At 37.1% G+C, this 23,505-nt stretch overlaps 2 protein-coding genes across 2 annotated transcripts; one reads left to right on the top strand and one right to left on the bottom strand.

Annotated features, from left to right (window-relative positions):
• Positions 1–1,920: 1,920 nt before the first annotated feature.
• GNGT1 (G protein subunit gamma transducin 1) lies at positions 1,921–19,585 on the bottom strand. Its single transcript, XM_006911907.2, has 3 exons — positions 19,498–19,585; positions 5,223–5,325; positions 1,921–2,049 (listed from the first exon to the last, which is right to left on the bottom strand). Exons 2-3 carry the CDS (start codon positions 5,316–5,318, stop codon positions 1,921–1,923), a joined length of 225 nt encoding a protein of 74 aa, XP_006911969.1. The 5' UTR covers positions 5,319–5,325; positions 19,498–19,585.
• TFPI2 (tissue factor pathway inhibitor 2) lies at positions 17,908–22,121 on the top strand. Its single transcript, XM_006911906.3, has 5 exons — positions 17,908–18,191; positions 18,463–18,645; positions 19,524–19,703; positions 20,956–21,126; positions 21,469–22,121. Exons 1-5 carry the CDS (start codon positions 18,104–18,106, stop codon positions 21,549–21,551), a joined length of 705 nt encoding a protein of 234 aa, XP_006911968.1. The 5' UTR covers positions 17,908–18,103; the 3' UTR covers positions 21,552–22,121.
• Positions 22,122–23,505: the final 1,384 nt, after the last annotated feature.

Here is a 23,505-nt window from a genome sequence, read left to right as displayed (position 1 = left end):
AAAAAAAAAAAAAAAAGACAGAATTGTCTGACTCCAAAATCTATTTCCAGTTGTTAGATGAAAGCTAGGGATGTTGGTCAAGACTACACGTTATTAAATTCCATAGCCAAGATTTTGTAATTTTTTTCTAATCAGAAACAAAATGATATATGGAACACTTAATAAACACTAAATTGCACATGGAAAACCCCTGGAGACAGACCACAATTAAACAAACAAACAAATAAAATACATATTATGCTAGACGGCGATAGGTACTGTGGAGGAAAATAGAGTGGGAAAAGGAGATAGGAAGAGCTGGGGATGGTTGGAGAGGGTTTTTGTAATTTTAAACAGGGAGAAATCAGCTTCTGAGGAAAAAGAACTAAGAGATTCCAGTAGTGTGTCTTGGAACCCCTTAAAACCCAACGCACATTTGGTATGTGGTAGACTGTGTTGCTAACCATTCAGCCAGAGATCCAGAGTCCAGACCTGAGAAATTTGCCAATTCACTTCTGAGCCTTGATTTTCTCAAAACGGGGGTTAGACAAGGGGTTAGACAAGAGTCAGTGGATCTTTATGAGCACTTACTTACTCTGGCCGGGGTGGGAGGGCACTGTGCCAGGAGCCAAACTTGGGATGACCTTTAGACTGTCTTCCAGATCAAATAATAGATAACTCTTATTTTGTTTTTAAAGGGATCACAATCAATTAGCATTTCTAATCACTAATATATCCAAAATTTGTACTGTGAATGTGAGAGAGCAACAAGAAGACACTAACAACAAAAATAGTTCTCAAGTTGGGATAACTAACATTTGTTACTTCTTATAGAAGCAGAGGCAAGTTATCTCCTGGTTATTAGCACAAAGATAGTGAAATCTGGCTTACACAAACTCAATAAGATGCCAGGAAGATACTGATTAGCAGGACAATACAGGTAACTATTTTTCTATCTTGCCTTTAAACTGCTACAGAAAAAAAGGACTGTACTGGTAAGAATCATCATGGGGATGGGGTAGAATAGTATGTGTCTTATTAAATGATTCTCGATATTTTGTACAGTTCCTTTCCCAGTAATAATACTAATTAATATTTATAAGATCCTTACTATGTGCCAGGCAATATGCTAAGTGCCATAATCACCTTTATATAATATTTAATTCCCACAAAACAGGAAACAGAGTTATTATTACCCCGATTCTACAGTAACTAAGATTTAGAAACATTAAGTAATTTGTCTGAAGTCAGGCAATAAAGTGCCAAAGCCAGAACTCTCTAGCTCCTCAGAACCTTTATTCTGGTGTTGGTTAAATCCATTGTGCTCTGCGACCATAGACTGAATCCTAATCCAGCTGGCATTCTGAGAAAAGTTCACATTATTGGTGACAAGTAGATGAGTAAGAATGTAGGAAGAGGTTATGTTAAAACCATCACCACTGACTGGGAGTTAAGAGTGAAAAGGAAACAAAACAAAACGTCAGTAACAAAAATCTTCACAGCACATATTTTGCTAAGACAGGTCTTCCATGATTTAAAAGAATAAACTTCCTAATCTATAAGTAAGACAAAAGTTGGGGAAAATATAAGTCTAACCATGAAATTTCCAGGTAGAATACTATGAGTATTGGAAGGGAAGTGGAGAAACGTCAAATATTAACTATATTCTGGCAAGCAAAATAATATAGACTTATTCATAAAACATAGCAATTATTCTTAGAGAAAGGGGCCAATCAATATTTATTATCAATTATGTGTTAAAATCCTGTGCTAAATCCTTTAATAAAAAGCAGACACGCATTATCACATTCCAATTTTCATTTAAAGTTTGTATTTATAAATTTAAAAACTCATGTACATGCTCAATAGTATTATTACATATGACCAAAAGTTAATATTGTCATTAAAGCTCAAGATATTCCAAGGATTTTTTTTTTTTTCTTATGAAATCACGCAGCCTCCTTTGAGCTCTTTGAAAGGATTTTTGTCCTCAGGGACACCCTTTACTAGTGGATCCTCCCCAGATCTTTCTTCAACGTAATCCCTTACTTCTTCACAACATTTGGATACCTTAAAGGAAAGGAGAAAGAGATGACTCATTTGGTTTAATATAGAAACTTCAGAATCCAAGAATGTATTTATTATAATAATTTTTTGTGTTCTATATTTTTAACGTGATTCTGATTTCTGCCAATGCATGTGTACTTTCTAGGAGAAAAGAAAAAATAGCCGTTCCCTCCCCTGTCCTCCTGGATATCTCCAGGCAAAGGATAAACAGTTGGCCACACTCCAGCTAAGAGTTCTCAGTAGATACTGCCTCCAGCTTCTTAAAAGGAGACAGGATCCAGGGATCAAAACACAGCTGGCAACACAAGTCAAGAATATCACCAGAGGGAACATTAATTAAATCTTTTTCCTCATTCCAAAAATGTGACCTGTAAAGGTGGAAGAGAATGAATAATTGTTAAATTCCAGGCTTATCACCACTCCTGGATTCTCAGTAGTATACACATGTAATTTTATTTTAAACTCGACTACAGTGATTGATTGTGATAGTGCATAGAAGGTGAGCGCCAGAGGGTCAGGGACCTTTGGCTGATTTGTACACAGGTATCCCAGGCATCTAGAACAGAGCCTGCATTTAGTTGGTGCTCAGTAATAAATACTTGCTCACTCGTCTATACCATTATAGTAATGACTTAGTGAAAAATCAGGTTTTAGTATTTTAAGGGACTCAGCCAGAGCCTATTAATGTATATTCTATACACATGTAAATATCAGTGTGCATAGTTTCATTCAGGATTACATGACATGGTGGAAAGCATCAACAGTGGATTCAGGACACTCCAGGTTTGAATTTTGGCTCTGCCCACTGACCAGTTATGTCTTAGTTAAGATAGCTCATCTAAGGTTTAGTTGCTTCATCTGTGAAATAGCAAGAGCAACACTGGCTGAATTAAGTGTCTTACATACAAATACGCTCAATTGAATCGTAGCTATTTTTAGCTATTATTCCAACGATTATCTTTGTCTTTGCCTATTACATTGACTTCTAGTCATTGCAAATCTATCTACCAGCTTTAGAGACTGCATGCAAAGAGATGTTTTACTCTGACAATAATACTGCCTTGACAGCAAAATAAATTGAGACATATTATGAACCAGTCTGGTTCATAGATATTAATAACATTTTTAAAAAATAATGGTACAAAGCACTTGCTATGTGCTAGACATCGTTCTTAGAGCTTCGTATATATTATCTATTTATTTCTCCCAATTGCCTTCTGCATTAGATGTTACTATGCCTGTTTTAGAGAAGAGGAAACAGGCACAGGTAAGTTAGATAACTTATATGAGTGTTACATGTGGAGAAGATTGTGGAGCCAGATTCTATAGCAGAGATACGATTCCAGAGTCTGAGATTAATTTAGTTTGACTTCCCAGAGCAAGGAGATGTTGAGTAATAGGGAAAAGAAACCCAAAAACCTGAAAGATGGTAACATATATAATGTTTACCCAAGGTAAAAATTAACAGGTGAACTTGCCACAAGTAAATAATAAACACATGAAGATAACCAAATTGCCCACAAAACAACAATCCTGAGAATATAAATCATAAAAACAATTTTTTAGATGTTTCAAGAAGAAAAAATAACTCTCCTTTATCCCACAGTTATATTTTATTTTCCACAAATTCTAAAGATTTAAACTTTTGTGGTTATGTGGTCTTAGCTTTTTTGCTATTTATAAATTTATATTTTATCTTTATAGTAAAACATGTTTTGCCTATATGGAAAAGGGGAACGGGAAGTTTGAGACAATTATAAACATAAAAGAAGCCAAAATTCCTATTTTTATTGGGAGTAAGACTTTTTAGCAAAGTATGAAGATAATACAAACTCCCTTTTTTGCTTTGGCCAGATAAAATGAGATTAAAAAAAATTTTTTTAAATATACTTTTATCACTGGTGAAGGAAATTTTGTTTCTACTAACTCTTCTAAACAAAAAAAAATCTAAAATACTTATCTATGTTTCCCAAGTTTCAGTCAGTGTTTGTTCGGTAGAAACATTTATTCCTTTGCCATTTCTTCTCTTTCCAATGACAAAGAACTCTTGGTAATCATTTCCAAGAACTGTCAGATGTTTTTAAGAGGAACCAGTGAGTTCTTCTACTTGAACTCATTTTTATTTGCAAAGAAGGGATAGAATGTACTCATTCATTACTGGCCGTGACAGTGCTGGAGCGGGTGAGGTCTTGGCTAAAAGTATTTGAACAATATCAAAGTATTGTATTAAATAAAGAAAAGTTTATCAGTTTAGAAAGGTAAAAACAAAATGCCTATATATATTGCCTCATTTTATTGCTTAGCAATAACATGGTCTCTGTCTCATATTCTATCTTTTATTTTTCTTTTTTTCCTTTTAAACAACTCTAAAAATGTAAAAACATTTTTAGTTTAATGATCAAACAAAAACAGGCTAAAGGTTAGATTTGGCCCATGGCAAATAGTTTGTTAAACCTTTGACTTAGATTCTACCTCAAGAGACAATTATGATTATTAATTTTCTTAATCGCTGATGAATTTTTACCTGAAAATTTTATTTTTAACTACATTGAGTCTCTCCTGTGAATGGTGTGGAGCAGGAAAAATAATTTTCCCTCTACTTTTCTAGGTTCTTGGCTGAGAACCCTTTGTAATAAAAGAGCAGATTAACAGGAGAAAAACAAACAGAAATTTTAAAACATATATATCTTCTCTATACATACGAGATAACGAGGAAACCTAAAAAACTCCTCGAAAAGACTCAGGACACTCCTTAAAAACCACCACCAGGGAAACACAAAAGAAAGATGGGAAGGGGGTGAGGGACATTTATGAGAGGTTCCCAGGCAAATCACAGAGAACAATGGTAAGGCTGGTAAGCAAATTTTAGTCCTTTGCCTTTCCCACTGATAAGAGTTTCTAGAGATTTAGTCATTCTCTTCCTGGTACAGAGAGGGAGACACCCTCACAAATAGAGATTTCCCTTATAAACATAAGTATCTCTTTAACTCCTGCTTGGTTTTCAGAGCTTCTCCAGCATCTGGTGTATCTTAAAAATAATCAGCCTAAAATAATTCTTATGTCAAAGAGGCATATTTTGAGGTAGCAAATTCTGCATCCTTTCAATTGTTCCTAATCTGGTAAATCCTACAATATCTCTAGTTTAAAATAAAATTCAAAAGAAAGCAGCAGTTTACCAGCATTCTTTCCAGTGTCACTTCTTTTTTGAGCTGGTCAACTTCCATTTTCAATTTGTCCTTTTCTGTCAGATCTTCAATATTGATCACGGGCATCTTTTGCCTGATGAAAAGGTAGAAAATTAGTTCGCACACCAAAATTCCTGGACTTGGCTTCAAGTCAACGATAGCCAACACTTTCCTCAGCTCAGAACTTACTAAGTGAACTGTTTCTTTCTTGTGTGTTTGTTTTAACTTCCTATGATAACCGATTTCTTACAAATACTCTCTGAAAAATTTCAGCATTGATCATTAGCCTTGGGATTTTAAAGCTTCTTTATAATCTTCACTAATATGATTAAACCAAGCACTTGACTCAAAACACCTGCTAGGTTTATGGGGGAGGTCAGTTTAGTCAGTAGATAATCTTAAATACCCAAAGCTCCTCCTTTTCCTGTTTATTTTATTTTATTTTTTTTTGTTATGTAAAACTTTGGATTTCTAACCTTCATCTCCAACTCCAAACCCCTCCACCATATGATTTATGCCATTTAAGTTAGTTTGAGGTCATTTTGAGGACTGCCTATTAATCCTCTAAATTGCTAGAGTATTTAATCTGGTATTAACAGGGAAACACACAAAAGGTGTCATTATAAATTCTTTATAAGTAATGGATTGAAATATGCACCGATTAGATGGAAAAACAGCAAACAAATAACTTTGTTCATCAGAAATTACTAGCATATTCTTCAAAGTGTTTTTCCAAACAATACCTGTAATTTGTATATAACTCAGCGAACTGGCTATCAGTGATGCTCAAATGTAGTGGGTTAAAGGAGACATGGTGAGCCTGATCTACCAATGTACATTATAAAAGTATAGATTCTCCTGCACTCTTAACAATTGCTTCTCCTTAATAAGATCAGTGGGCAATGGGAAAGATGGCACAGTACCTGGTGGTATTCATATGAAATTTCCTGGAAAATATTTCATTATAGCCAAGTGGCATCATGTTTATAATCTCTACTTTTTTGATCCCCTTTTTTCTCTTTTGTCTCTCTGGTCTAATTTTTATAATGACATTTTATGAAATTAATCATATTCAAGTCCCTTGCTATTTCAGAGAACAACTTATCATACATCTACATAAAAATACTCTGATCATATACCAGCAATTAACTTATTTCTCTATATTCATATTAACGTTTTCATTCCCAAAACCTTTGAGGAAATATTATTTATCTTCCCAATTTTATGATATCCTGTTCTTCTCTGAAAAAGAGGAAGTTTAGCATATTTTTAGGAATAAATGCCTATACAGGCCAGCACAGAAGTATAAAAGAACACCCTATGGGTACCCAAAGCCAATGTTTCCTATACTTTTCATTTTTGCTATTCCGTTCTTATTTTAAAAAACAATGTGACAACAATTCTTCCTGTGTAATTCTTGTTTGATATTCTAGAGCTATTCTCATCTTCTTTCTCACTCCTTTCAGATGCTCTACAAAAATTCACAACCATATCTATTTTCTGCTGATCATTTTTACCTGTTCACATTGTCCTTTGCACAACTTTTCTCTGTCTTGGAAAACTTATTCCACTTGGCAATGGCTCTGACACTCCAATGTGTATAAGAATCACTTTAGGAAGTTGTTGAAATATGAGCCCAATCAAAGAGGTTTTGATTTGGGGTAGAGCTTAGAATTTCATTTTCTCTGTTCCAGAGAAGCCCTACCCCATTACTGCCAATGAAATGGTCATCTACTGGCACTTGCTAGCTGTGTGACCCTGACCAAGTTACTTAATCTCTCTGTGTCTCAGTTTACTAGGAAATAGGAGCAATATTACCTACATTGCAGATTCCTTGAGAGGAATAAAGATTGCAAAACAGTGCGTTGCACAGAGCAAGCAGTACACATTAGCTGGGTTATTCTCACTTACTCTGTACCCCTGGACTTTCAGACTGTGCTGCCTTATATGTCACTTTCTGATAGGTGGCTTTGTAAGTGCTCTTAAAGGATATCATGTGGATATGATTTCTCCCCTTTAATATCTGTAGTAGATACTCTTGGTGCCCTACCCAAATCCCCCTGTCCAGAGCGGGTATTCATCCTCTCAGCAGCACAAGTGTTGATTGCCAAGGGCAAACCTTCTGCATAAGTTTGTCCTTGGCTGATGGGAACCACTTCAACTAGTGATGTCTGAGAGATTATGCTCCAACTGATCTCTGTAGATTACCTGTAGCAAATGGCTGGTTGAAGTGGGATCCTAATAGCCCAGACCACTTGCCCCTGGGCTGAAAAACCTTGGTGTAATCGAAAACCTTCCAGAGATCCCCATTGGTTCAAGATAAAGCTAGACTTCTGAAACCACACATTTGCCTAACTTCTTCTGCTTCATCCTGCTTCCCTCCTTCCTTCAGAAGTTTCTCCTGAGAGCTCACCCTTGATAAATCATTAGGACAAAGATCCTTGTCTTTGCTCTGCCTCTAAGAAATCTAAGACAATATGGATTGTAAGGACCTTTACAAGAGTGTCCATATCTTTCTTTAACTTTTATATCCTTACTACTGCTTATTGTTCTGTGTATTGTTCAATATACAGAAGAGAATCATGAATTAGTGATAAATCACTTGCAACTTTTGTCATTAATATTTACCTAGACATAGAGAATGGTGCAAGGTATCTAACTTCACTTTATTAACTAATTATTTCTTAACTTTAAAATGCTGTGATTCACCATGTTTAATAATATTTTCAGCAAAACATACTTCATTTGGTGGAGGTGAATCCTAGAAGTTTCAAGAATGCTGGCCAAATTCAATGACACAAGTCTTGCATGAAAAAATTTAAAGAGCGAGGATCAAAACCCTCATCTCCCTTAAGGACACCCAGACCTACAGAGAAAGGAAGTGTATATTGACCACATGAAAAGTCCAAATGCTCAGAGTTGTATTGAGGTCAAGAGTTTAGAAGGATTCAAACATCATTTAATTTACTCTCTATCCCATTTTACATATGAAGCAAAGGTGGTCCAGAGAATTAAAATGTCTCAAATCACACAATGGGTGGTGACAGAGCTGGAGTTATCTGGTGTTCCAGTGTTGGTTTTCCGGCTTGGGGCATTTACCACTCCAGCACATTTCTTTCAATTACCCTCCTTCAAACTAGTGTAAAAGAGTAGATTTGTTTTTCCATACTCCAGAATTACATAGAAAAAAAGTATCCCCTCAACTCCCCACTACCCATTCCTACTCGGCTACATGGGCTGCTTATTTCTAAGCTTTCGAGATGGGCCACTTCTCTGTGAAAGTCCCAAGTCGGCCTAGATCAGATTATTGGCCCTATTACTAGGCATCTGCACCCTCATCTTCAGTGAGGACTGAAAACTTATAGACCAACAAGCTAAGGTAGCAGTTACCGCTAACCCAGGGGAGAAGCGTGCTGCCGTAGAAGACATTTGCCTTTTACCTCTTCCTCCATCTTGTACTACCTTCAGAGGAGCTGAGCTCCAAAACAGAAGAGGAGGGACAGGATGCATCTCACAGTTGTACCCTATCCATGGAGCAGTGATTCTCGACGGGGGCAATACTGCCCCCTAGGGGGACCTTTAAAAATACGTCAGGTTGTTTATGGTTTACACTGGTTTTTGTGGGTATGTGTGAGGGGTGTTGGGAGGCTAGAACTATGTAGAGCAGCTTGTCTTACCAACGTTTTTCAGAGTTTCCATTAGGTTTCTTGCTAATTTATTTTAGAATTAAAACTGTCTATTATAAAGTTCAGAGGCTGCTTGTTTTCTGTTTTAAAACAGATAAGCACATTTTGAAGTAAGAAAACTTGACAAATAAAATATCTAACTTATAAGAATTATATTAGGGAAAATTTATTTAAATTATTTTAAAAAATCTTTTCTTTTATACAGAGGATCAATCATAGATTCTTTGAAGCAGAAATGTTGCTAGCACACTTTAAATATTTTGAGTTATAAACATTCAGTTTGACACATTTTTCAGAAACAAATCTACCGTAACTTGTAATTGTATGGGTATAAATTTTCTTATCTTCTACTATTCTTTTTCATCTTGACTTTATTCTTGAGATTATAACTAATAACAGCTAACATTTTATTTATTCATTTAACAAATATTTTTTGAGTGCTAGTATGTGTCAGACACCATTCTAGGTAGATGCTTCAGGGCAGAGAAAATAAAATTTTAGAAAACTTTGCCCACAAGGAACATACAGTCCAATGAGAGAGACAAGACAAGGAACATGATAAAAGAATAAACACACCATATATCAGATTGTGACGTGCTAAGGAGAAAAACAAAACAGGGAAAGAATAGGAATAGGAAGGGTCAAGAGAAGTGTTTCAGTCATTGGGAGAGTGGCCAGAGAAGGCTTCTCTGAGACAACGCTAATCGCATGAATTCCTTCAGGAAATAAAGGAATGTACCATGCCCATAACTGAGAAGATTGTTCCAAGAAACAATAAGTGCAAAGGGAGCAGTGAGCAAGAAAGAATAAGAGGAGTGAAGCAAATATGGGGGAAGGATAATATATGATATCAGTGAGCATGTAGATCTTGCGGGCCATTGTAGACTCTGGCTTAACTCTGAGTGACTTGGGGAACAGTGGAGGATTTTGAGTAATAGAGTGACATTATCTCCATAAATAGACTCAGACATTTTGGGAGGTTGGGACAGGTAATGAGAGTCTGAATATGTTTTAAAAGTAGAGATAATAGGATGTGCTGAGAGACCAGACATAGAATGAATAAGAAAGAGAAAAGTCAAGATAACTCCAATGATTTGGGCCTGAACAACTGGAAGAAGGAATTTGCTATTTTCTGAGGTCAGGGAGACAGTGAGAAGGGGAATCCCAGTTTGAGATGCCCATTAGACATTCATCTGAATGGGCAGTCTGGAGTTTAGAGGAGAGGCCAGAGCTTAGGAGAGAGCCATGAAGACAGACGAGAAGAAAACAAAGGTCTAAATGCTGGAACATTCTAAGGAGAAAAAGATGAGATAAAATTAACAAAGGAGAATGAGTTTGCTGTGACGAAAATTAAATGAGATAATATTAGTTAACAACTTTTGAGCATTTAATGTGTGCCAGACACTGATAAACATATTTACGCAATCCCTTTATCACTTTATACCTATGTATCTACTCTCTCCTTCTGTCTTTCTACTAGGACCAATAAAGTGATAGCAGATAACAAGTATTCATTTATTCAGCAAATATTTATTGAGTAACTACCATGAGCCAGGTATTCTTTTGATTGCTAGGGATTGCAGCAGCAAATAAAATCAGCTTCCTTATTTCTTACTGTGTTTATACTTCATCACTTTATAATTCATTCTTTCCAGTTGAGTTTTTTTCTGTCACATAAAAGGTAGTTTGCATTTCTGTTTTTGTGAATCTGATCTTAGGTTGATCACACATTTTATCATATTTAGTTTTTGAAAACCAGTTGCTTTTGTGTCTGTTTCTATTTTATTACAGAAATACCATTCTCTCTCAATCTGTTAGCTTATCTTAAAGTATAGGTGACTTATAGACATTCAAATTATACTCTATGATAACTCACTTTCTTCCCCCAAACAACTGTTTCTCTGTTTCTACTGAGCCATTTGGGTTTTATAGACACTTGAAAAGAAGAGGGGTAGTGGTAATAATAAGTAATCTGTTCATTCCACAGACATTTATGAGATCCTACTTTCCAGGTCTTTTTTCTTAACACTGGGATACAATGGTAAATACAACGGGTAAGTTCCCTGCTGTCACAGAGCTTATATAATAGTTAGAAGATCAAACAGGTAACATAAAACTAATAAAAATATTGATTTCGAATGATAAATGTTACAAAGATAGTTTATGATACCATAAAGTCATAAGGAGTCACTGGGATGTGGAGCAGCATCATATAGACTGATCAGAGGTGGTGAAACCAAGACCCAACTGCCAAGGAGACACTGAAGTGAACATCAAGAGATGAGCATTTCATGCAAGGGGAAGGGCTAAGTAGAGGGAACAGTTCATACAAAGGACCTGAGGTGAGAACAAACTTTTTATATTAAGAGAATGGAAAACACAGTGTAACCCGAGTATAGTAAGATCAAGGAAGAGTAATGGGATGAGGTTAGTAAGGGTGACAGGGGTCAGATTACATAGGGTCAGAGTGCGTGACCTTGCATGGTGAGGAATAAAATGAGAATCTAGTGGATATATTAAAAATTCTCTGCTGTGTGGGGTTGAGTGGGGAACAAAAATGGAAACTGAGAGTTTCAGTAAGAATCTAATGTAATGGTCCTTTAAGAACAAATAGATTTGAGTTATATTGGTGGCCATGGATATTAAGAGATATAGGAACATTAAAAATGTAATTTGGAGGTAGAATTGACAGGACTATTGATGAATTGGGCAAAGTAGGAATGGGAGGTGTTAAGAATGATTCCAAAGTTTTTGGCTTGAGAATCTAAGTAGAAGTATCATTTATAGAAAGGAGAAAGATTGGGAGTACATGACCAAGACTTCAGTTTAGGACATATAATGTTTGAGATGTCTATTAGACATCAGATGTAGATGTTAAGTAGATATAAGTGTTTGGAATTCAGAGGTGAGATTGAGACTGCACATAAACATACTTATGTGTATTGATGTGTGTGTGTGTGTGTGTAAAGTTTATATGTGTTTATACTTAAAATCACATAAGAAGAGAGTACAATTAGAAAAGAGTTCTCAAAGTTGAGCATTGAGTCAATTTAACCTTTAATGGGCAGGCAGAGGAGAAGGACAGATTGTTTGAAAAGTAGTAGTCAACTAAGCAGGAGAAAACCAGAAGAATGTGTTATAAAGAATTAAAGAAAAGCATTTCAAGAATGAGGAAGTCTTTGAAATTGTTGAATACTACTGAGAGGTTAGACAAAATGGAGATGGAAAAGTGTGGTCTTTGATGACTTACGGAAAGCTGCTTTGGGTGTCAGACGTATTGAGAAGTCTAGTAAGATGTGGCAACATGATGAGTTGCCCTTGGCAAGAACACTTCCTGTTCTTCCTCTTCCCAATATGGAAGTTTAACTGGAGCAGAATGTGGAAAAGGGGGAGATGAGGAAATGGAGGCAGATAGTGAAGATAACATTTCTGATCAGTTATACTGCAAAAGGGGTCCCAATAGGAAAGGCACATAGAGTCAAATGTGAACTTTAAGTATGAGATGAAAAAAATCAGAGATAGATCACTCCAAATACAAACTATTAAAACCTGGGTGCTAAAGAACAAGAGGGGCAGAGCTAATGTTGCAAGAGAATGAAAGGAGTGAAGTCCACGAGAAGGCAAGTGGGGAACGGACCCACTAGTCCGTTCAGTCACCTCTGACTAGAGCACAGCGGGACTTCCATTGTAAGAGAAAGGAAGATAGAGAATACAGAAGATTCAGCTGGCCTCTAGGAACAAGTCTCCCTTCTCAGTCTGGTTTAGTGTATCTTGGCTAGTGTACTCAACTCTCCTCTAATATAGTTCAATTCAGTTCAACTCTGTTTTTTCCTAATAGTCAATAAAAGAAAAATATAGTGAGAGTCCTAGAAGCTGTATGCCCCTTTCGAACTGCAGCTATTGCCTCTCCCTGCCCCCATATGGCAAGTTGTCCCTCCCGTGTGAATTAAGACACAAAAACTTTTTCACATAGAGCTAGAACAAATGAACATTTGGCGGGCTTATGGCAAGTTAGTAAGTAACATAACTAATGTGAGATTGGGCTATAGTATAAAAATGACAATATTTTTGCAAGAAAGGGTGTTTTTATATTTGGAAAGGTCAAGGTCCATTACATTCTGCTAAACATAACCCTGAAAATACGGACTTCAGTGATTAACTCAATCCTCTAATCTGATTATCAACTTTGGCAGATGTTCCCTTTACAGCATTATAGCAATGTTTTTAAATTGTACCTATCTGTTCTTAACGATAAACTTTGTGTTTGAATAAAAGGGAAATCTGAGAGAGAGCTGTCTAGGAACTGAAGCAGGATCATAAGCACATGTTATGTATAACAAGCCTGACTTCGATCCCCACTAACGTGGAAGAAAAGGATGTATACACAGTGAGTGGGATCAGGGGATGAGGATTCAGACCACCTGTGCTAGCTTTATAGCTTTGGCCAAGTCACATATCTAAAGCTTCAGTTTCCTCATTTGCAGAGTGGGGAGAATAAAGTACCACCCTCAAGTGGTCATTATGGGTATTTAATGAGCTAATGAGTGTAAAATACAATGAAAACTCTCAATAAACATATCCATCATTCTAGTTACTGCTATTGAGGTTTCCACCTGGTATACAAGAATTGGAGGATGTTTTCTCTTCCTTCCCCCATTTCTGACATGCCACCCTCTAGTGGCTTGGTGACCCAGGCTAGAATTCTACATAAGTGGTGAGGCTGCACTGCGCGGAAAAGGTCTTGGGTGAAATAGTCTAAAATTTGTTCCAATCTTCTGGATGCCCTACATAGTTAAATATGCAACAACCTGAGTGAGAGAAAAGATGCCCAACATCCTAAGCGGGTAGGACATTTGAGAGAACATACATCTAGGAAGAATATGTACGAGCGAGAACGAGAATAATAAAATTAGGCATAGAGAATGTCTCATCCTTTTATGTGGCGTCACCTTATTACATAACAACACTCACAAATGCTTTCTGAGTCCGACAGAGGGCGCATTAGAGTAAACACATCCTACAAGACCTAACTTGCTAGAAAAATGCCTGGTTGGTGAAGTAGTTGCCTAAACTTTAACAAAACCCTCATGACCCCTAATCTTTCAGAAGAGATTAACTAGCTTTCTTAGCAGATGTGTACACTCTTCATTGGTGCCAGCTGGACTCATTTCAGAATTTATCTTGACAGGGCTTAAACTAACAGGCAGCAAGAACTTTCTTCAAGGCATTATCAATGTTACTCCTTAAGTGACTGTGTTTTATATAATAAGTATCCCTGAATCACTGGACTTAATTAATTCTCCTTATTCATTCATGAGCTAGACATGACACCTCACTCTAAGGTGTCTGACAGAGAGGAAGAGCTTCTGCCTCAATCCTTTCCTTAAATTCGTGGTTACCGTCCACGTCCATGAGGCTCTCAGAGGATTGCTATAGGCTATAGGCTTGGGGATTCTAGAAGTAAATGTGTTCCAGATCAACTTTATATCCATTTGTTATGGGGTCCAGGGGTATGTGAGAAGGAGCAGAGTTAGGAATCTGACACATGCCCGGGTGCTCCTGAATTCACTGTAGCCTTTGTGTGTTTTAATTCTGAATTTATTGTTCTCCCCTAAAGTCTGGGTATATTAGAAAGAATATAGTGTTGAGTATCAAGAACTTGGGTTCTAGTTTCAGCTCTGCCAACAACTACGGTAAATAAACATGACTGGCCATTTTACCTTGCTAGGTCTCAACTTTGTAATTCTGTAAAATGAAAATACTGGAACAGATGGCATTTATAGTTCCTTTCAGCATTCTAATTGTAAGTACTCCATGCCTATTTTAAAGAACTCCAATCTATTTTGAGCCTCTGTCTTTAGCCACAGCTACTCAAGCTGTTGCTTGGTATTGCAGTGACAAATCAATCTGGGTGACTGTTCTTCCCAATTCCCTCCAGTCTTGCATTTCCTGTTGACTTTGGATAAAGGAATTGCTTTCCTCAGTTATGTAGTAACCTTTGGCTTAGAGACTGGTTTAAGGGGATAGAAGTACAATGACTTTCCTGTGGAGACTGATGGCGGTAGTCACATGGCTCCTTCCACATGGTCCTAATGATTAATTCCGTAATTTAAAGTAGTCTGAGGACATTTAGATCCCTTTTATATTGGAAGATATTTTTTTCATGGATATAAAAATACATGTTTCACAATTTAGTTTCCTTCCTGATATTCTTGCTTGACAATCTCAAATTCCTAACTACTCCACTTGTTCAATTTTCTTTCTTCCATGTCCCTGCTCTGTACTCACAGAGATGTTAAAGATGCACTCTATTTGGCATAGAACAAGGGAAGGAAACTAACATTTCTAGAGTATCTCTGGATGTGAATTTCAACTGGTACCTACAGACTCTGTACCACAGAGGTGCGGGTTCCTTCGCTCTGGGCCCCTTCCCCATCCACCTCTCCTGCTGTATGTTACACAGCAGGCTTGAGTAGACAGTGTACTCTGCTCTGGCTGAGAGAACCCCGAAGCTCCTTCCCCCTGAAGAGACCATTACAAAGTGATGTCTGATTGTGTGACTCCTTCCTTGGCAGAGAGGTGGCCTCCGAGTTCAGCCAAAGAGAAGAGCTGATGGGTGCCAAGTCACAGGTTTCAGTCCCATAGGGACAGATCACGTGGTTCTGTTTCTTGATTGTGATTGACACCTCAACTTAAAATTTTGTGCCAAAGCACAAGGGGACCTAGGACATGGGGTAATCTGAGTGGATTCTGTGCCCGCGTGTGAAGAGCTGAAGCACATCTCTTTGAGCACCTAGGCACTTTGCCTTTAATTCTCATAATACACGTCTAAGGTACAGTTATTATATCTGTTTTACAGATAAAGAAACCAAGTCTCAGAGAGTTTGTATCACTTGTCCAAAGGCGCAAAGAATAAAATCCAGGTCTCCTCTGACTCCCATTTTCCCATTACATCATGCAATTTCCCAAAATAATCTGCCCTAACTCAAAAGATTCCTCTTATTATACGAAGCAAAAAACGATCAAAAAGTGCCAGCAGCTGAGAACAAAGAACAGAAGTGATGATAATCAATGATGAATAAGTTTGACTCAGTATCTGACCTTCAATTTATTTCAGTCCATTTGGAAGATATATTTAATCAAATTCAGAAGAATAGAAATAGGTAAGTTTGAAATTGAATTAATTGCTCTCCTGAACATGATCCTGGCTAAGTGTTCGGTAAAAAATTTGCCTCCCCTAATAATAAGTAGGAGGAAATGGGAGGGTCTAATCTGATTCGCCTATAAATGTGTCTTTCTAAAACCAGCTGGCTGTCTCAGTGGTTGGTATGCTGGAGCTGCTCACACTGGCTCTGGCAAACTGATTGTACTCATCTATTTCCACCTCTGGTAGCCTGAAATTAGCCCTAGTGGGAGCACCTACACCATGGAAATCAGTAAACTGTACAAACCAGGCCCTCTGCCCTTTTTTTCCTCCCTCAGAACTGGTGGTTAAATATTTACCCTTGTATCTCTGTCATTCTTAATCATAGATATCTGGTAATGACAGCATAAGTGACACTGAGTATTTCCAGACAAGCCTAATTTTCCTAGCAATATAATTCTATGCCTCAACATCAGCATAATTGAAAACTGACACAAGGGAGTATAGTGTGCAAAATATGCCAGACTCTTAACCCACTGTGAACATCGGGAATCTCAGAAACTTGGAGAACTCCTGTAAACTCCCTCCAGTATCCTCAGGAGAAGCCAGGAATAATTATTCTCTTAAGAATATTGAATAGAACAAGAGGAAAAGGGGGAGAAAAGGAAGACATATTCATCAAGAGAACTCATTGAAATGTTCTCCAAAAATATTTTTAATATTTCATGTAAAATCCCAGTATAGATCACTTGTTTTGTATAAGTAAAATGTTAGACTCAGGCTAATATGTGGAAGGAGCAATGAACTTTAATAGATGCACCGACATTAGGATATAACAGATGCACCGACATTAGGGGCTGATCTGCTCAAAGCTTTAGGACCCCGCACTCCGCCAAGGCCACCCCTCTTTGGACATTTATGTTCCTACCCATAAAACATAACTACAACTCTCACACATGGCTGATGGGGGTGTAAAATGGTCTAATCATTTTGGAAAACTGTTTGGCAGTTTCTAATGTTTCTAAGTATTTTAATCAAGAGTAATAAAAGTTGTATGTACACACAAAGCAGCTTTATTCGTAATAACCCCAAACTAGAACAACACAAAAGTCCAGTCACAGGATGTTTGTGGTATAATCGTACACTGGAAGACTCCTCAGCATTTAAAAGGAACGAACTATACAGCAACATGGGTGTGTCTCAAAAACAGTAGTGGAGCAAAAGAAGTACAAAACAGTACTTACTCTATCATTCTATATGCATGAAAGTCAAGCACAGGCAATACCTATCTATGGTGCTCAGAAGCGTGCTTGCCCCTGGCCTGGGGAAGGGTATGAGAAAATGGACTGGGCGTGATGGAAACGTTCTAATTCTTGACTGGAGTGGTGATTACGAGGGCGTGCATAACTGTGAAAAATTCATGAAACTGTGCACTTACGATGTATTACGAGCCCTTTATTAAATGTAAAGTAGACCTCGACTGAAATATGCATAAATGTAAATAAATACACATATACTGAAATTTCTAACTTAATTAAAGAGTCTATCGCAATGAACCTCGGCCCTGTGAATTTCACACTTTCTTTCCGCCCTTCAAAAACGTGGACTTTGTGCTTCAAAATGTGGAATCAGTCTTCAGGGTGATGCTACAAGTTGGAATCTTGCGCAATCATTTCCTTCTAGTTTGCCGATTTCCCATCACTGACACAAAATGCCCATCTGGTCATTCCCGCCCGGCTGAAGGAGAAAGTTGGGGACGCAGGTTCAACGTGGAGGGGAATTCCTCTCCCCGGCACACACTTTCCAGTGCCAGGACAGCGCGGGGTCACAGCCGCCGGCCGTGAATCAGCCTCCCCTCCAGGCTCCGCACAGCGCACAGGCACGCCCCGCCCCGGCCGGGTCGGCAGTGTGCTCGCTCTACAAAAAGCGGACACCCACCACCGGCACCCAGGCCAGGTCACCTTGAGGCTGGACTCTGCGCACCCTTCTGCCGGCGCATTCTGGGGACCCCTCGCCTTGCGGGCCGCTGGAACCTGGACACCATGGACCCTACTTGTACCCTCGGGCTGTTGCTTCTGCCGTTGCTCATAACGGGGACCGCGCTGGGCAATGCTGTTCAGGATTTGCCAGGTATCGCCCCACACAGGAACCACCCCCCACCCCTTCAGTCCAGGCGTCCTCCCGGGGAAGCAGCTGGGGCACCCTGCACCCGCTCTCTCTCTGCCCGCGTTCCGCAGGCCCCTGTGGCGGGGAGGGGCAGTTGCGCCCCAGTTTGCACTTTCTCCCTCTGTGGAGGCCCCTTTGCTCTGAAGCAGCGAGGACAGAACTCCCTGGGAAAACCAAACCCTCCCTCCCCAGGGTTGTGGCTGACCCCTCTTTGACTCTCCTGACCCTCCCGTAGGCAACAACGCGGAGAGCTGCCTCCTGCCCCCAGATGTAGGGCCCTGCCGGGCCCGGATCCCCAGTTTTTACTACGACAGGTACACGCAGAGCTGCCGCCAGTTCATGTACGGGGGCTGCGAGGGCAACGCCAACAACTTCGAAACTCTGGCGGCCTGTGAGGAAGCTTGCTGGAGGATAGAGAGTAAGTTGTCGCAGCACACTCAGAAAATCCCTAACCACTCCTTGCACAGAAGGGCCGGCAGTAACTTAGCTAACTTTACAGGTCCCATTTTCTAGAGTGAATTTGAGCCAGAATTTTCTCAACTGTTAAGCAAGGGTCACTGGTTTTCAGTTTCCTGAACGTCATCAGAAGTTCACATTTTCTCTCCTCTCTTATCAAGCGTTTATCATAATTCTGAGCCTGTGCAGATTCGGAAAGATTTCACTTTAGGGCAAAATAGTGCAAGGGTATTAGATGCAATATAAGTGCTTTTCTCTATCATTATCTCTAAACATATGATTTTATGCCTCTTTGAGAACACCGTGTCAATTAGCCATCGATCTGAAATACTTTTAGTGGATTTTATTATTTAACTGTGATATAGCTGATTGTAACCTTCCATTGGTTTCCTGAAACCCAGACTTGTCTTTGTTAGAATACGGATATAGTGGAAATTTGGGATACTGTTTTCTATTTTATTTTAATTATGTTTATTACATCTGTAAGGCCTGTCACAGAACATGGGGCTTTACCATTCAAGGAACTGAGCCAGGGGAAAATGTGTATTTCTGTGAATAAGTTACTTCACTTCATATGTAGGGACAATCATAACAGCCTGAGAGAACAGAGTTTTTCTACTGAATTTGAAAGATTTATTACAGCTCAGTCAGATCTGGAGACACTTTTTTAAAAAAGGTAAATAACTAGATTAATGAGCAGTCTTTGAGGATTTACTATCCCAGCACTCAATATGATGCCTCCCCTCACCCAGTTGTTTCTGAAAATACAGTAGAGTTTTGAAAGTAATGCTAAGAAGGCTGATTTTTGACTTACACTGCTTTTTGTCTTCCTTTTCCTAGAAGTTCCCAAAATTTGCCGGTTGGAAGTCAGTGAGGGGCAGTGTGGTGAGCCCAGAGAAGAGTATTTCTTCAATTTAAGTACCATGACATGTGAAAAATTTATGTCTGGTGGGTGTCACCACGGTGGGAACCAGTTCCCGGATGAAGCCACTTGCATGGGCTTCTGTACACCAAAGAAAGGTAAATACTATTTTTATGGTGTTTCTGTTTCATTTCTTTAATACTTTAGGGTGAAAACATCAATTCGATGTGGAATTAGCATGGTTTGCATTTTGGCGATTTCATATATAATGTGATATCAATCTTCAGACTTTTACTTTGTGAGGGAGTATTATTATTCTCATTTTTACATACGAGAGTACAAGATAGAAGTTAATAACTTGCTAAGTTCTCAGGGCTACAAAGCAAGAAAGCCATGATTCAAGTTTTTGTTTCCTCTTCTGCACTGTTTCTCCAGAACTATTTCTCATCTATTTAATTTACACATAAAATATTATAGTATGTATTCATTAATGGATGCCATGACCTCAGGTTTGTATGGAATCAGTTGTATATACGAAATAGTGGACTATACATAGACTTAAGATGGAGAAACTTGAAAATTTCTTTCTAAAGTTTTTGGTTAGATTTGCGTATCCTTTAATAATTGCAAACTGCAGCACAAAGAGATCCGTATTCCTTTTTTCTCTCCTCTGCATTGCTGATCTACCTCTGGCCCCTATCACAGCCCCCAAATTGATGGGTTACTTGGGTAGTATTTAATAGTTGTAGAGAGACTATACAGGCATTTTCCCTAGGCACAGCAGAGACACATACACATAAATAACATTCAATAAACAAGGAAAATTTTGCCTTGGCAGAGACTTTGATAAAGCTCTACAGCTATACTGTGTTGAGTATGCAAAATCTTGAATTAATGAGGAGATGGTTGTTGCTGGTGTTTTCTTAAGTTGTTTGTGTAAATGTAAATATTACGGTGGCTACCTGGGAATTAAATACATGTATTCTTGATTACATGTATTTGTAATAAAATAAAATAATGAAAGAGCAGATAAACATACTTAAAATAAAACTACCAACACAAGAAAGTTTACAAAACATGTCATATATTATCACTTGAAATGTGATATCTGGTTTTTTTTTACCTGACCATATCTGTTTTTTGGGTTTCATTTCTTTACACATTCAAATGATATAAGAACATAGCTTCAGAAGAAATTGTGTCCAGTTTATAAATATTTAGAATTAACAAAATATAGCATTTAAGCTTTCTTGAAATTTGAGGCAAACTTTTTAAATGGTTTAGTTTGATATTTTGGATTCAGCATGAAGCTTCTATGGGATTAGATTTTCTTCAATTCTTTCAGAAATCATTAGTTTTATTAATTTTGATATTATTGCATTTCTAATTTTATTTTATTTTTTTGTAAAGGTCCATCATACTGCTACAGTCCAAAAGATGAGGGACTATGTTCTGCTAATGTGACTCGCTATCATTTTAATCCGAGACATAAAACCTGTGAGGCCTTCACCTATACTGGCTGTGGGGGAAATGACAATAACTTTGTTAGCATGAAGGATTGCAAACGCGTTTGCATAAAAGGTAGTGAACTTGCATATTCAGTTTTTAAACTAACTTTATAAATAATTCATAAGCAAAATTATATTTTATGTATCCATTTAACTAATAGCAAATTGCCATTTCTAGACTACTACATAAACAGCACTTTAGTACTGATCGGTTTTGTGAAAATGCTTATTCTGGCTAGCTACAGTAGACAGCTTATCTTTGTGTTTTAAAGATAGAATATTATTAACTGAGTAGATAGCAAAACTACTTTGTAATCATTAAAAAGTGGGGCATGTTTGTAAGACTATTGTAAATGGTGATTTACAGTGAGCCTACAGATTGATGTGACGTTTATTTTTATTTTGTCGATTTTAGCCTTGAAGAAGAAACAGAATAAGAAGATGCCAAAGATTCTCTTTGTCAAGAGAAACCTAAAAATGCAGAAGAAGCTATTTTAACTTTTTTTTTTGGTATGTCACTTTGTGAAGGCTATTGTTTTTCCGGTTATAGCTGAAGAATGATATGGTAACATGAGTAAATGAATCACTAGTGACTTATTCTTATTCACCAGTTTTTACTGATCCATGTTACTTTTTACATACATAATTAGCTGCTACTCAAATGTGAATTTATTATTTGAATTTACTATTCAACTAATTTTTATGAGTTGACTTTTTGCTGTGCCTAAGATAAAAAAGCAAATATGACTCACCCAGTTCTTGGGGTTGCTCTTCTGATTTTAGACGATGATAGTAACTGAAAAACCTAAGACAATATAATCATGTTCCTTTAATACATATGATCATAAAAAGGACCCGCTAATACATTTCATTTTGCATTTAAAAGTTGGATTATATTTTAGGACCAAAGTGACAAACTTGCAGATTTACCAACAGTTTAAAAAATTTTACAAGTGCTATTGTATAGACTCTGCTAACTTACTTCCATTTCTGTTGTGTCATTTAAAAGATAAAATAAATTTTTGACTGAATGAAAAAACTCGTAAATTTATTAAAATTAGAAATATTCTCCTTGGGGGAAAATTTTTTATCTCTCTTTTTCTATTCATTTATCCATACCTATCCACTGGCATGTGTACGTTTTTCTATACATATAGATAGATAGCTTTTAATAGTTTTCCTGTTGTTACATTATTTTCTCAGACTTAATGGATTGGAAACCACTAAAGTTGAATCAATTTTTGGACTGTTCAAGGTGTTTATTTACCTTATACCAGAAACTGTGTGAATTTAATAATTTAAATTCCACTAATTATTCTTGATAAATATGATCATTCCAGTTAAAGTTTTCTCTTTTCCTGCAATAAAAGATTATTTAAAATTCCTACATTTTTTTGGCAAGATTAATGTGTTTAAAAGTATGCCCCTGATCCAGCAAAATTATAAATGCACTTACTTTACCCTTTGCTTGAGCGAGCCTTCTTTTAAAAATCTATCCCAAAGGTATTGTGACAAAACAAAATGATATATATGCCTGAGGACATTTCATTAGTGTATTATTTGGAAAAACTTTTGAAACAAACCAGTTGCTCATCAATAGGGAATTGGTTGAAGAAATTATGGATGAGAAATGAGCAAATATCTATACATAAATATCATTTGGCCATCAGAATACACTAAGATAAATAGCGTTTAGAAAAATATGTATAAACACACACATACATGCAAATCACAGAAGATATAAAGATATTAAAAATGGTTGACCATGGGGGCGGGAGGAAACAGAGGATTGGACAGGTATGGAGATAAAATTTATGACTGTATCTTGCTGTATAGTTTTGACCTTAGACTGTGCGAATATTTTACATAATTAAAAACTAAAATTAAATTTAAAAATAGAAAGCATTCCCTCTAAAATTGGAAACAAACCAAAATAACTGTACCCAAATGAATATCAAATAGTGGCATAACTACACAAAGGATATACAATTATTTTCAATGACTTTCAAAATAAGTATTTTGACTATATTTTGGGGGATATACTCTAAGGGTCAAGTAAATTCTGAAGAAATGTGAAAATATTTAATAGTCTTATTAGTAATATTGATATTGTTATATTGAAACTCATATATAGGATATTATACCAAATATTCTGTAAGAAATTACATTTCTTTAGAAGTCAGATTTTCAATGTTAAAAGAAATATATGTATAAAATTAAGAAATTAAGAAAAAGCTCTAACTTTTAATTGGAATTACAAATATTAGTATGAACTCAAAATTTATTTTCTCTTCCCCGCCCCCAAAAAAATATTTTTCACTCTTCCATTGAAAAGTTGTTGAAGCAATGACAATCCAGTAACAATAAGTATACCTACTATCCAAATTGTGGCTTCTAAATATTATTTCTAAGAGAAACTAGGGCTGGGGCTCTTAGGAGAAATTATTGAGTC

The sequence above is a fragment of the Pteropus alecto genome, unplaced genomic scaffold (assembly GCF_000325575.1).
Source record: "Pteropus alecto unplaced genomic scaffold, ASM32557v1 scaffold21, whole genome shotgun sequence".
Taxonomy (NCBI): Eukaryota; Metazoa; Chordata; class Mammalia; order Chiroptera; family Pteropodidae; genus Pteropus; species Pteropus alecto.
The sequence above is the reverse complement of the archived record's forward strand: the minus strand, read 5'-3'. Positions and strand labels throughout refer to the sequence as shown.